General features: G+C 30.5%; 2 protein-coding genes across 2 annotated transcripts; both read right to left on the bottom strand.

Moving 5' to 3' along the window:
* Positions 1–1,011: 1,011 nt before the first annotated feature.
* Positions 1,012–7,964, bottom strand: LOC115886057 (UDP-glucuronosyltransferase 2B15-like). The gene is made up of 3 exons (XM_030905085.1): positions 7,545–7,964; positions 5,321–6,136; positions 1,012–1,823 (listed from the first exon to the last, which is right to left on the bottom strand). Exons 1-3 carry the CDS (start codon positions 7,786–7,788, stop codon positions 1,321–1,323), a joined length of 1,563 nt encoding a protein of 520 aa, XP_030760945.1. The 5' UTR covers positions 7,789–7,964; the 3' UTR covers positions 1,012–1,320.
* A 1,819-nt stretch (positions 7,965–9,783) lies between these two features.
* Positions 9,784–13,642, bottom strand: LOC115886058 (UDP-glucuronosyltransferase 2B15-like). Its single transcript, XM_030905086.1, has 3 exons — positions 13,300–13,642; positions 11,276–12,085; positions 9,784–10,436 (listed from the first exon to the last, which is right to left on the bottom strand). Exons 1-3 carry the CDS (start codon positions 13,541–13,543, stop codon positions 9,934–9,936), a joined length of 1,557 nt encoding a protein of 518 aa, XP_030760946.1. The 5' UTR covers positions 13,544–13,642; the 3' UTR covers positions 9,784–9,933.
* Between the last annotated feature and the right edge of the window lie 1,898 nt (positions 13,643–15,540).

Below are 15,540 nucleotides of genomic sequence, written 5' to 3'. Positions count from 1 at the left end.
TTTTTATTTTGCAGAAAATCATTGAAGAATAATAGGAATAAGATAATTTGTCTATTTCAACTTCCGGTATCCATATTTAGGTATAGACTATAAATTTTAAAAATTTTTAAAATAATTCATTTGTAATAATAGAAAAAAATTGTCAAAAATAAAACAATGACTATAAAATTGAATAGTTTTGATCAGTTAAGTTGTTATGTAATTCTTAATAAATTTATTTTTTAATAGTCTGCCTAACGACTATTATTATAGTGTCTAGGTTCAAGGTTCAAAGTTAAAGATGCGGCGGATAGAAATGACTATTGCATGTCATTAATATCCATAATCAGCAAAATGAAAAAAAAATCTAATTTTCTTAATACACTTGTGTTTAAATCATCTTTGCGTGTTATTACTATTTTATTATTTATTATATGTAATTTTGTAAAAACAATAACACATTGTACTAATACTAAAAATAAAAGACCAAATAAATACGAATTTTTATTAGAAAAAAATGGAGAGATATATTTTTGAAAAGTATATTTTAAATAGAATATGAAAAGAAGATTATTATTGATGAATATTAAAACCATTAGTAATTAAACATCGTACCACTGCTTGGCGGATTTGAAAAAGCATAATTTTAAATCATTTAAATATTCCATTGCTAAAAATTGCCAGTTATGCCCATTTTATTTCTGTAAAATTAAATGGGCAAAACTTATTCATTATTTTTTTTTTATTAACATAGGATTTTCTATCTCCAAGATCGACGATGTAACACACGGTAGACCGTGTACTAATACTAAAAATAAAAGGCCAAATAAATACGAATTTTTATTAGAAAAAAAATGGAGAGATATATTTTTGAAAAGTATATTTTATTTATATACCTCATAACTAAAGAAAAAAAAAATTTAGTGATATTATGGATGAAAAATGGCTGTAAAGGATTTTTTTCCTGTAAATTTTCCAAATATGCCAGATCAGTAATTGAAGATTAGAAATGTAGGAATAACGAACAGACTCTGAATATAAAAAGAAGGTTATTATTGATAAATATACAAACCAAGTAAGTAAACTACCACTGCATGGCGTAAGTACCACTGCTTGGCGGATTTGAAAAAGCATAATTTTGAATCATTTAAATATTCCACTGCTATAAATTGTCAGTCATGCCCATTTTATTTGTGTAAAATAAAATGGGCAAAACTTATTCATCATTCTTAAAATTTACATAGGATTTCCTATTTCCAGGTCGATGATGTAACACACGGTAGATAAATCCTACGAAAATTATGTAATGTTTTTAAAAATTTAAAAGTATTCCTAAATGAACTAATTTTTCTTTAATTTTTGCTTCCGCTGTTCTTTTTTAAATATTTTAGCCAATAAGACACTCACTATTCTATACAAAACTAACAAACTTATTAAAAACACTGCAAAAACATCTATCAAGTATAATTTATACCAGGACAACTTTGTAGAGGACAATCTCAAATGATCAGCTCCTTTATTTCTAATAACGTACTCTATCCAATAAACGGCAGTATCCAGAGGTTTCATTGGTCTGTCATGAAACAACCTGGATCTAGCCTGGGCATTTTCTCTATACTTTGGGTTATCTAGCAATTCTCTGATTTGATTAAATAAGGTTTCCTCGCTGAATCTTTTATCGTTGTATGATAGTTTTAAGGCAAAGCCCAATTGGACTGCCTGGAAAGCATTGTTATGTTGGTCAGCTGCTACGGAGATTGCCAATACTGGTACTCCATGATAGATGGTCTCTTGAAGACTACCATATCCTCCATGGGTGATAAAAAGTTTCATATTTGGATGGGCTAAAAGTATGTAATAATTTTAGTTCATATATAACTCATATATATATATATATATATATATATATATATATATATATATATATATATATATATATATATATATATATATATATATATATATATATATTTATATATATATATATATATATATATATATACAGTGCGTCAAACATCTGTCTGTCCTATAAAAAAACACACACAAATTTAAATGCATACCTAAAGTATGTACAGGGTGAGTCAAATTCGACGCTTTTAAATGGAAACACCCTTTTCTATAGGAGATAGACGAAAACTAATATCGGTGTCTGGAGCTCAATTTTTGTCAGAAACATGATAGTGAAAACCGCATATCGATATCTGTTACCGTTTCGGAGTTACGGGGTGTTTTTCAAAAATGTGCACTTTTAACAAATCGCTGTAACTTTTTTGTTATGGAAAATTTTGTATTTTTATGAAAACATTTCCAAAGCACCTTTTTACGTAGAATTTAATGGTTTAAGTATAATTTTTTTAAAATTAATAATTTAAGAATTATCAACAGAAAATTTGATTTTTCATATGGGACACCCTGTGTATTTTTAATTTATTGAAAATAATTTAAAATTACCTTTCCAAAAATATAACACACTTGATATTTTGCTCGATTCCTCTTCGAGATATAGATTATATAAAAATTCGCCCGCTTTAAATGAGTAGGCTTTGAACGGCACCGGCTGTAATGCAAAAAAATCTAGCTATGAGCATCAATTAAAACGAAAATAATATTTGCTATGAGAGATGCAGAATTTTATAACTATTTAAAATATATTTAATCAACATCAACACATTTAAACTATATCTAATAACAAGAAAAACAAATAGCAAACCAAGACATGAGATTTTGCTATAGGTGTTCGACATATCAACCGTCTTCTGTTATGTCGAAATAATATTTGCTATGAGAGATGCAGAATTTTATAACAATTTAAAATATATGTAACCAACATCAACACATTTAAACTATATCTAATAACAAGAAAAACAAATAGCAAACCAAGACATGAGATTTTGTTATAGGTGTTCGACATATCAACCGTCTTCTGTTATGGACAGACGGGGCAGTTTTTGAACATTTCTCGCGGAATTCATTAATTCAGTGGGGCTGAAAGATACCCTCTCATAACTGCTAAGTATTTCTAATTCTTGTCTAGATTGTCTAGATTATACGGAAGAATAATGAACCTTTATTTCTCCGCCAATATATCGATAGGATTAGATCCATGGGCACTAAGTCAGGCGGCCTCGACGGCCAACGGCTGGAATCTTGGTTGGCTATTCAATTATTCTTGAAATTGGATGCAAAAATTTGCTGATAACTTCAGCGATCAGAGGCGGTGCGTCGTCTTGCTGGAAAAATATGTTTTCGAGTTCCGTTCAGGGCATATCATCAATAAAGGGTCCAAAGCCTACTAGTTAAAAGTGGCGAACTTTTAAAAATTCTGTATTTCGAAGGGGACTATAACAAAATATCAAGTGTGCTATATTTTTGGAAAGGTAATTTTAAATTCTTTTCAGTTAATTTAAAATATAAAGGGTGTCCCAAATAAAAAATCAATTTTTCTGTTGATAACTCTTAAATTATTAATTTTAAAAAAATTATACTTAAACCATTAAATTCTAGGTAAAAAGGTGCTTTGGAAATGTTTTTATAGAAATACAAAATTTTCGATAGCAAAAAAGTTACAGCGATTTGTTAAAAATGCATATTTTTGAAAAACACCCCGTAACTCCGAAACGGTAACAGATATTGATGAGCGGTTTTCACCATCATGTTTTTGATCAAAATTGAGCTCCAGACACCGATATTAGTTTTCGTCTATCTCCTATAGAACAGGGTGTTTCCATTTAAAAGCGTCGAATTTGACCCACCCTGTACTAGAACTTATTTCAGGAAAATATTTAACTTCTAAGTGGCCCAAAAAAGGGTGAGTGGGTTGGGATAATTTTCAATGGAACACTTTGTGTGTTATTGCATTTTTGGCTTCCTTCTTAGTCACTTTACATATTCATAAGATATTTTTTTTATAATTTCAGAGAGACAAATAAGCAAAAATATTATTTCTGGGCTTTTTTAAAAATGAATATCTATTGGAAATACAATATTATGTGTCCTGGGATAAAAATCAAAATGATGCTAGAAACTTACTTAGGCCTGTATTTGTTTATTATAAATATCGTAATCTTAAATCATACAGGGTGTTCAAAAAATTCCCAACAAAACTTAAACCTAAAAAAATATAATTGTATTTTTCTGGTTTTTTTTTAATTGGACACCCTGTATATTTTTGTTAGATGGAGTATTAAAAAATGAACATTTTATATGTTTAAAGTATTTTAGAATTTTTAACGGTTCCGCAGATATTCGCAGTATTATTACATATTGGCTCTTTCAAGGATAGAATACCAGATAAAAATCATTAGGTGGCTTTGATAAAAATTTACTTTTTTTTAATTTTTTAATTCCACATCTAACAAAAAAATATTATTTTTTTTGTTGAAAGAGTTTGGCGTAAAATTTTGAACATTCAGTATGGTTTAAGATTACAATATTTGTAGCAAAATAAGTACAGACAAACTATAGTAAATAACTAGTACAGTTTTGATTTCAGGTCACACATATTTCTTGTATTATTAATGTTCTTTTTGACACTAAAGAATATATTTTTTTTATTTGATCATTGATATCTCTAAAACTATCAAAGAATATTTAATATTATTTTAGGATAATGCAAAGTGATCAGAAATGCAATAATATAGAGAGAGTTCTATTAAAAATTCATCCCGATCCATTCACATTTCTTGAGCCACCCTGTACGTTGTACGTATAGTTAAGTTAAAATATTTTCTGAAATACCTCCTAGCATATACTTTGCGTTTGCACTTAAACGAAATTCTTTAATTTTTATTATAGATGCTACAGATGCCCGACGCATTATTGCAGGAACCTTTATACAGGGTGAGTGTTAAATAAGTGCAAATATTTTTAGGGATAGTATATTTCGATCACAAAAGCACGAATATAAGGGGTTTTTTTCGCGAAAAAACTGAAAATTTGGAGTTCTTTGATTTTTTTTTGTTTTCAGTTAAAAACCCTAAAACAAAAAAGCCTATGCTGTTAAAAAACCTAATTTCTTGATAATATGGCAACACAAGTAGTATATCAAATTTACAAGAAAGAAAAACCAGAAAAGATCCAGTTGTTCTCAAAATTTAAGCAAAAATCATTTTTTTTTTAGTTAGGTTAGGTTTGGTAGATGTTGAGATCTACCAGCCCTGAAAATATTTGCACTTATTTAAGACTCACTCTATATAATTAGTTCTATTTAGGTGTATCTTTGATTAAAATAATTAAAAATACATTATCAAACTGTAATGTTATCAAAAAAAGTTTCAATTAATTTAAAAATTAATCCTTACTTTGATAAAATGTCATGATCCAGTATTTACTATACAAGTACCTAATAAATCCATCTGCGGCAGCCATTTCTTTGTAAAAACATTATCAGGCTTTCCAGGCAACGTTTCATCCTCAAACTTCCACAAAACCGTCTGCTTCAACCTACCAAACACGTTCAAGAACATCTTTTTTCTGTCCTCAGAGAAATCCCTACTCTTCAAGTGAGAACCCATACTTAAGTATATCACGCCATGTTTCGCATTGTCCATGATCTCTTGCAAGTCCTTGGGCAGTTTTTTGGGTGGATCAATATGAAAACCTCCAATTTCTACAGTATTTGGTGATAGAGGCGCTGCAGGCCGTAGACTTGCGTGAGAACCAAGAAGAACCAAGGAAACGTTGTCATAGATGTCTTCTATGTCAGGAGGGTTACTGAAAGCACTCTTTAACATAGCATTACTGTTTGGGAACAAGTAATAATGCTTGTAAACATAATCAGTGATATAAAACAGTAAATTATGGGCCCGTTGGGCAAAATTCATTTCCTCAGATTCGCCACTGAGCTTCATGGCATGATTAACATAAGATGGTAAAAAGAAATTGCCCACCTGATCGTTTACCCATGTGTTTATTCCACCCATGCTGGTAAATACGACCAAGGGGCAGTTGTAGAAATGAGCAAATACTTTCAGGCAATCGTTCCACAGATGTTCTGTAATGACCAAGTCGAATTGTTTATTTGAAGCTAACAGTTTTTGAACGTTTGGATGGTGTAGCGTGTTGTTCCATATGGGTTCGAATAATACCAGGTAGTAGAGTACTGTATAGAACGGGTACTCTTCAGGGCTGTCGAGGAAGTTTTCTTCATTTATAATAACTAAAAATCATATGAAATTATTTAATAATGCAGTTTTACTAAAAAAATATAGGGTCATGTTTACCCAATATTTTTTTTCATTTCAACAACATAATCAATATTTTATGCATGGAATCTACAGGGTTGTTCACCACATACGACACGGAGTATTGTAGCTAAACCATTAGATTTTTACAAATTGTAAGTTTTGGGTTCGTTAAAGGACTATTAGAGCTACAATTTAAAAATAATTTTACAAGATACAAAGTGTCTCAAATAAGTAAAAAATAGTATAGTTGTATTTTTTTTTAAATGGAACACTCCACCTCACTGTTTATTATTCTATTTTTAGATTCTGCGATTAAAATAAAGGTAAATTTGATTAAGGTTTATCACACTTAAACCTTACCGTTTTTTAAATATTTTCAAATTTGTAAAATTGCAGTAAAAAAGTTAAGACTTCATTTCTCCAAGGGTATCAAACTTTTTAATACTAAATATTTAGTGAAGATTATTTATTGATCAGATATTGTGCTGCAATAATAAACAAAATACTATCTTATACAGAGTGTCTAGAAATTTATATTAAATAATTACCAGATGTAAACGGCACTAACTTGCTCAAATATAAATGGAACACCCTATATATTTTACATAAATCAGATGCACAATTTAGTTGTCTATCAAATTGTATGAACCATTTTTTACCTATCCCTTCAAGTTTTCGCAGAGAATGCATTTTCTTATAAGTTAGACCTCATTTATCAATATACTCGTGGAATATTGACATTTTAGATTATTTTTGAAGATGTAACAAATTTTCGAAGAGTACCGATACTAATATTATCGATGTAGTTTGCTTATTTCATTAAAAAATAAAAAAAAATGTTTAAATATTTGTAAAAGTGGATCAATTAATTTGATTCCGGTATTGGAACTACATTAATTGAGTGTTGATTAATATTGCTCCAAATACTAAAAAAACTGAATTTTGTATGCGTATTAGACAGTGTAAAAAGGTAAAAAGGTAATTTTATTTCACTTATTGACGAATGCTTATTTATAAAACAGACGTTCATATTCATAACTTATTATTATATTGATTTAAGTGCGGTAAAGCTTATAATCAAATTTATCTTTATTTTAGTCGTAGAAACTAAAAATGTAATAATATAGAAGGTGTTCCATCTAAAAAATACAACTTTGATATTTTTTTTTATTTGGGACACTCTGTACCTTTTGAAAATAATTTTAATTAGTAGTCCTTATTCATTTGGCTACAATACTCCGTGTCGTTTGAGGTGAATAATCCTGTATATATCTGGATTTATTTTTATTTGAGAATTAAATTTTATTGGAAACAATGGAAATCAAAGAATTTATTTCCAATGATTTTCTGATTTGCCAAAAAAAATAACTTTTTACTTACTATCATATTCCTCGGCAAATCCTGTCAAAATTACATCAGTAATACTGCCATTTATAAGAGGTAATTTATTTTCATAAGCACTAATCACTGTTACGTCGTGTCCCGCATCCGCCAAACCCTTCATCAGACGATTGTACAGGATGTTTAAGCTTTTCCCCGCCAAGGGAAACACTCCCAAAATCCTTGCAGAATGGGAACATTGCACGAAAAACAATAAAATAATTGATAATTGCGTCAGCCGCATCTCCAGGGCTCGTTGTTTCGATTCGAACTGAATGGCTTAACAATTTTTATATTGTTTAAAATGCCTAGTCTAGCATTAGGTGGCAATTATGATGGTAATACTAAAGATGGTTATTAAAAATATGTTTATAAAGTATTGCTTTGGTTTGTGTAAAAGTTGATACTCGTTCGCTGACATTTTCTTTGAATAATAACTTCAAAAAATTATGCAAATATTTAAATAATACTGGCTTTTATTAGAACAAAAGCAGATAATTTTTTCAAGGTTACAAGGATCAATATTTACTTTATAAGTTAAGTTAATTTTATTATAAGTAGATAACAAAACAAACACTGATACATGTAATAACTAATAAATATTGTGGTTTCGATATGTATAATCCTAGATAATTTACCTGTATTTTGGGTTTTAAATCTATACAGGATGTCCCTCAAATAAGTGCCTGACAGTGTCTTCAACAAAAAATTCTTTTGCACAAACAAAATGTTGCACAAAATTATAATATATTTTTAGTAAAATAGTCAAGATATACCGGGTGCGTCTCAAAAGTGGCTCACCTCTATAACATTTTTATATCTTCAGATAAAAAAAATGAGATGAGGGTATGTTAGTACCTATATGACATAAATTAGGATTGATTGACATATTCAATTGTTTTTGGTCACTTCCCGTTTCACCGGAAATTACTACAACTTTTGATTTTTAAATGGCACCCTGGGTATTTTTTTTACTTTATTCCATAGAAAATGACATTCTGGATAGAATGACATACCATATGTCAACTTTTGACATTCTCGCTTAATAAAAAATCGTATTTTAAAATTCAATCTAGAGTACCATGGCTATGTTAAAAACACTAATTCTAAATCAAGGAGCCTTGGAAAAATAGATTTGAGCGTCTAATGTTTTTAGTGTCTTGTCCTGGACAGTTGCCATTTAAAAATCAAAAGTTGTAGTCATTTCCGGTGAAACAGGAAGTGGTCGAAAACAATTGAATACGTCCATCAATCCTAATTTATGTCATATACTAACATACCAAATCTCGTTTTGTTAACTGAAAAAATAAAAAAGTTATAGGGGTGAGCCACTTTTGAGAAGCACCCGGTATATAAAAACAAACCATTATTGAGTGGCAAGCTAATATTAAAAAAACTGTGAAGAGTTTAAAACCGAAATCTTAACAACAAACGATTCAATAGTAGTCCAGTACAGTTGTTCTTAGAGTCTCTTTAAGCAACTGTGAAAGTTTGAAATATTTATTTAATCACATATTAATAAAAAAACAACTATTCGAGTGGCCTTTTCCGCTTTTTTGAAATTCCCGAAAAGTTGGATAACTGAAAATTACATAATAACTTTATAAGTAACAAACATCAATGAGGAGTTGGAAATCAATGATAGAAGTTCAAAATTACTTGCAATATCTTGCAACTATTCCAGAGTATATTGTTCTTGTCCATTTTCCCGGATATAATGGACTACCTTCACCATTTGGTCTGAAATATCAGCATCCCAGGGACGTCCTACGTCCCTTCATAGCCTAGGGTCTGTCAAACATGACTTACAAAATTGTGTATGACAATGCTTGTAATATCTGGCACGCGCACAAAATAAAATCTTGACAAATAAACTATTATTAGTGAAAATATGAATAAGTTTGTAAAAATATGAAAATTTTTGGGCCAAGGAATGGTATGCACGGTTTTTTTTATTCTCATAAAATACGACAAAATTCCAACAAGTTCCAAAATGTGATAACTGTTGATTCTACCTTTAAAATGAACTTTGAATCGTCAAAAAATATTATTTTGGTCGAGTTATTAAATAATTTGTTTTGTCAATCAATGATACCCTTATGAAATCTATGTCCGGTGTGTTAAGACTTAAAGAAAAAATTCAGGGATCTTCAGGTCGGAATATCTTGAAAACAAAAAGGACAATTTTTATAGGTAATTACCCAAGCTTCATTTTTTATATCAATGAACTAAAAAACAATAAAAATAAACAGATTTTAATTAACAAAAGTGTATATATCTTTGGCATTAAATATACAACTTAACATCACAATAATTTTAAAACAGTCACAAACCAACAAGAAAATTAAATTATGTTACTAAAAATTTAAATTTATTCCTAAAATACTATCTATTTTTTCTTTAATTTTCTTTTCTGTTGTTTTCCTCTAAATACTTTACTCAATAAGACACAGACTATTTTATACAAAACTAACAAACTTATAAAAAATACTGCAAAAACGTCTATCAAGTATAATTTATACCAGGGCAACTTTGTAGAGGGTAATCTCAAATGTTCGGCTCCTTTATTTCTAATAACGTACTCTATCCAATAGATGGCAGTATCCAGAGGTTTCATTGGTCTATCGTGGTATACCCTGGACCTAGCCTGGGCATTTTCTCGGTATTTTGGATTGCTTAACAATTCCTGGATCAGATTAAATAAGGTTTCTTCGCTGAAATTTTTATCGTTGTACGATAACTTTAAAGCATAGCCCAGTTGGACTGCTTGGAAAGCATTATTATGCTGATCGGCGAATACGGAGATTGCCAGTACTGGTACACCATGGTAGATGGTTTCTTGAAGGCTTCCATATCCTCCATGGGTGATAAACAGCTTCATATTTGGATGAGCTAGAAAAAGGTGGTGCGGTAAAAAATGCGGTACGGTATTTTCCCTATGGAAGAAATTTTCGTAAAATTAAGGTAAACTAAGCACTCGCAAGAATGTAATAGTGCTTGTTTTTCATTTTTGCAATATAACGAAATCATAGCAAAAGTTAAGCGTGCGAGAGAAAAAGATATTACAGAACCTAGTGACTATAAATTTATTAAACGTTTTGATATGCTTGGAGTAGCGGGTTTGAAAAAACGAATAACTCCCGTAGAAGAAAATTCAGACATACTTTATTTTGTCCACGATGAAGAACTTTATTAAAAAAACCTTGTATCAATAAGTAAACTTATGTTTATGAATATATATTTTTTTAATTGTTTTGTACGCTTTAAAATGATTTACCATGATTTTCCTTTTAATATTTAGAAGGTTATGCCGTTATTTTCTGTAAGTTTTAATAAATATACCCAAGAAGTAAATTGAAATTTTAAGATATGTGGATCAGCTTGAATATTGAGGTGATCCAATATTTTTAAAAGTTTTATTTGTTCTAACTGTCACCAACATTCTTCCTCACCACACTCGCCCTGTACAATAGAATAACTTTTACTGGCAACCTTTAGTAAATGTTACTTTCACTAGTGAATGTTAGAAATTACTAGGAAAAGTCGACAAATCTCTTTAAAATATCACATAACACTGGTCCAATCCGTAATTGCTAGCATTTCCTAGCGAATGTTAACAATCACTTAATTTCCGACTTTCACTGTAACATATACACTAACAATACCGTCGGCGGTTGTTAGCCAGTGTGAATAAGAAATTAGAATTATGTAACCAAGACAAACCCAAGTACCTAATAAATCCATTTGAGGCATCCATTTCCTTATGTGAACATTATCAGGCTTTCCAGGCAACGTTTCATCCTCAAACTTCCACAAAACCGTCTGCTTCAACTTAGCGAATACATTCAGGAAAATCTTCATTTTCTCCGCGGAAAAATCCTTGCTCTGCACGTGAGAACCCATACTGAAGAATATCACTCCATTTTTAGCATTGTCCATGATGTCCTGTAAATCTTTCGGTAGTTTTTTCGGTGGATCAATGTGAAATCCTCCAATTTCTACAGTGTTTGGAGACAAAGGTGTTGGAGAGCGCAAACTGGCATGAGATCCGAGCAAAACCAAGGCAACATCGTCGTAGATATCTTCTAGGTCGGGAGGGTTACTAAAAGCGCCCTTCAGTAAAGCATTTTGCGTCGGAAACAAGTAATAATGCTTGTAGACATAATCGGTAAGGGAATACAGTAAATTGTGAACACGGTGGACAAAGTTTAGTCCTTTAGAGAAGTCTCCCAACTTATAAAAATGAGGCACGTACGAAGGTAGCAAGAAATTGCCGACTTGATCGTTGATCCACGGGTTTATTCCGCCCATGCTGGTGAAAACAACCAAGGGACTGTTGTAGATGTGGGCAAATATTTTCAGGCAGTCGTTCCAAAGGTGTTCGGTGATGACCAAGTCGAATTTTTGGTTGGAATCTAACAGTTTACGAACGTTTGGATGATGGAACGTGCTGTTCCATAATGGATTGAACATCTCCAGATAGTGAAGTATTGCCGTAACCTCATACTCCTCGGGTGTGTCCAGAAGGCCCTTTAGCATATCTAAAAATTTAAAGAGTGTATTTATTTAGGCAAAATCTAATTTGATTAATATACAGGGTTATTCACGCCACTCAACACCTAGTATTATAGCTTGTCCCAATTTAAGAAAATGTATTAATAGAATTTGTAAAAAAATGTAAATTTTATAAAAAAATATGACATTTAGTTTCTAGGTTTAAACTAAAAATAAATCTTCATTAAGAGGAAACATCAATCAAATATATTTTTAATTTTATATCGGGTGCAAATAGTTTTTAGTTTTATATCGTGAGCCACCTCAAAGGTGGCTCACACCCTATAACTTTTTTATTTTTTCAGATAAAAAAACGAGATTTGGTATGTTAGTCTATGACATAAATTAGGATTGATTGACGGTATTCAATTGTTTTTGGTCACTTCCTGTTTCACCGGAAATGACAACAACTTTTGATTTTGAAATGGCACTCTCGATTTCTACTTTATAGGATAGAAAATTACACTCCGAATAGAATGACATATCATATGTCAACTTTTGATGTTTTCGCATATGGTTTATTTGAAATTGTAACATGCGGTTCATAGCAAGTTGACTCGAAATACCAAGTGTGTGGTACCAAATTATTCGTAAAAAATGCTTTTTCTAAATATTCCAATGAGCCAATCTTGTTCCATTTGAAAAAATTAAGAAATGATTAAAAACACGATTTGAGCATCTTTTGGCCATCCAGGACAAGGCACGAAAAACATTAGACGATCAAAACTATTTTTCCAATTGATTACAAATTAGTGTTTTAACACAGCCATGGCACTCTAGATTGAAATTTAAAATACAATGTTTGTAAAGCGAAAATGTCAAAAGTTGACATATGATATGTTATTCTACTCAGAGTGTCATTTTCTGTCGAATAAAGTAAGAATATACCGAGGGTACCATTTAAAAATCAAAGTTGTAGCCATTTCCGGTGAAACAGGAAGTGACCAAAAACTATTGAATACGTCAATCAATTCTAATTTATGTCATATACGAACATACCTAACCTCGTTTTTTTATCTGAAAAGATAAAAAAGTTATAGGGATGAGCCACTTTCGAGACGCACCCGGTATATTTCAAAATAATTTTAAATTGTGCACATTGCCTCCCCACATATACCCATAAAATATATTGTTTCTTCATCTTTTCGTTTTCAACCGAGGCGAATGACGTGCGCCACCCTGTATTTAATGTTTTACTTACTTTCATAATCTTCAGCAAATCCAGTCAAAAGTACATCAGTAATACTACCATTTTTAATAGGTAATTTATGTTCATATGCACTAATCAGCGTTACGTCGTGTGCCGCATCCGCCAAACCCTTCGCCAGGCGATTATACAGGATGTTTAGACTTTTCCCGGCCATTGGGAACACCCCCAAAATCCTTGCAGAATAACAACATTGCGCAAGAAACAGTAAAATAATTGAAAAACCGATCAAACGCATCTCTAGTGATCGCCGATTTGATAGGAACTGAATTACTTAGTAATTTTGTTATTATTTTTAAATGCCAGTCGAGCATAGACGCGATATTTTTACGCGTGGGTATTAGAGATAATTACCAGATATTTGTTTGTAAAGGACTAGGAATATAGTGATTAGAGATAAAATATGTGTAAATTCGTACTTGAACGATTGAGCGTACTATCATGTAGTTAATAGTGATTAAAGTACCTGACTTTTTATATCAGTCATCTGAAATGTGTAAATTCGTACTTCAACGCTTGTACGTACTATCATGCAGTTAACAGGACTTGGAAATTGGGAGCCAGAGTTATTAAATGGGGATTTACTCGTGCGCCAATTTATATAATATATTTAACATTTCGGTCAGCTACACGACCAGGCGCATCCAGCTGGATGCGCCTTAGTGCCTTCAAAATGGATTGGTTGTGAATGTGAATCAAAAAACACTCAGAGAACTGTTCTCTCGCGAAGGCGATAATCCTACAATAAAGGACCCAATTTTCTATTGCATACCGATTGTTATGACAAACTTAAGCCATTTGGAATTTGCATAACAGGTTGGATAGACGAATTTTCATGTTACATTATCTGGTTGAAATCTGATCCAAATACCAAAGACCCGTCAGTAATATAATTGCTTATCATTTCATGACTTTTATGAATAAACTAGCGTAGAGCGGAGTTCGATAGGATTTACTCGTAGATTAACGCGCTACTGTTGCCACTAGCGCAGAAATTGATAAAAAAATGTAGATTCACCGATAATCTGTAAATTCACATTATTTTTTTTGTAAGTATATTGAATATAATATACAATATAGGGAAATGTAATTTATGTTTGGATTAAGTGGTAGAATAGCTTACAGCTAAACTTCGCCTACAAATTGTAACTATCTTTTTTTTATAGTACAATAGAGACGATTTATTATTATTATTATTATTACAGCAAAGGTGTAAATTTACAGAAAAAGTGCAATTTTTCAGAAAAGGCGTAAATTTTGGATTTTCTGTAAATTTACAGAAAATCTGGAAATTTACAGAAAAGGTGTTGAAAAAAATTGCAGATTTTTTCCGTAAATTTACACCTTTACTGTAAATTTACAGGTTTATTACGGATTTTCTGTAAATTTGTGTAAACTTACAGAAGAAGTCTATATTTACAGGAAAGTGTAAATTTACAGAAAAAATGTAAATTTACAGAAAAGTGTAAATTTGCAGATTTTCTGTATTTTTTACACTTTCTCTGTAAATTTACAGAAAATCCGTAACCTCCTGTAAATTTATATTTTTCTGTAAATTTAAGTACACTAATTAATTATTTATTTATTTACTGATTTTCTGTAAATCTACATTTTTCCGTAAATTTACACCTTTTATGTAAAAAAAAGTAAATTTACAGAAAAGGTGTAAATTTACAGAAAAGTGTATATTTACAGAAAATTTGTAAATTTACAGAAAAGGTGTAAATTTACAGAAAATGTGTAAATTTACAGATAAGTGTAAATTTGCAGATATACTGTAAATTTACATTTTTATGTAAATTTAGACTTTTTCTGTAAATTTACAGCTTACAGAAAGCTACAGAAAAGGTGTAAATTTACAAAAAAAAAGTCTAAACTTACAGGAAAAGGTAAATTTACAGAGAAAGTGTAAATTTACAGAAGTCTAAATTTTGCTATAAATATTTTTCAGTGTTGCGATGGCAGCTCTAAGCTTTCGTATTTTCCACCTGTAAATACAATAGTATCCAAAATATATTTAAGATGATTAAAAAATACTGAATTACTTCAAAACAGGATTTATCCAAATAGTATGAAATAAAACATTGTATGTCATTCACCTGCAGTTAATTTTTAAAGTGTTGTTTTCACAGTTTAATGCTGTAATCTATTAAGATGGTTTTTATTTGTTCACCAAATAGAAATAAAAGATTAAATTTAGTTATTAAACAGATAAAAATAAAGACACTAAATTTA

Source organism: Sitophilus oryzae, unplaced genomic scaffold (assembly GCF_002938485.1).
Source record: "Sitophilus oryzae breed Bouriz unplaced genomic scaffold, Soryzae_2.0 scaffold_466_pilon_pilon, whole genome shotgun sequence".
Classification (NCBI taxonomy): domain Eukaryota; kingdom Metazoa; phylum Arthropoda; class Insecta; order Coleoptera; family Curculionidae; genus Sitophilus; species Sitophilus oryzae.
Note: the sequence above shows the minus strand (reverse complement) of the source record. Positions and strands in the feature narration are given on the sequence as shown.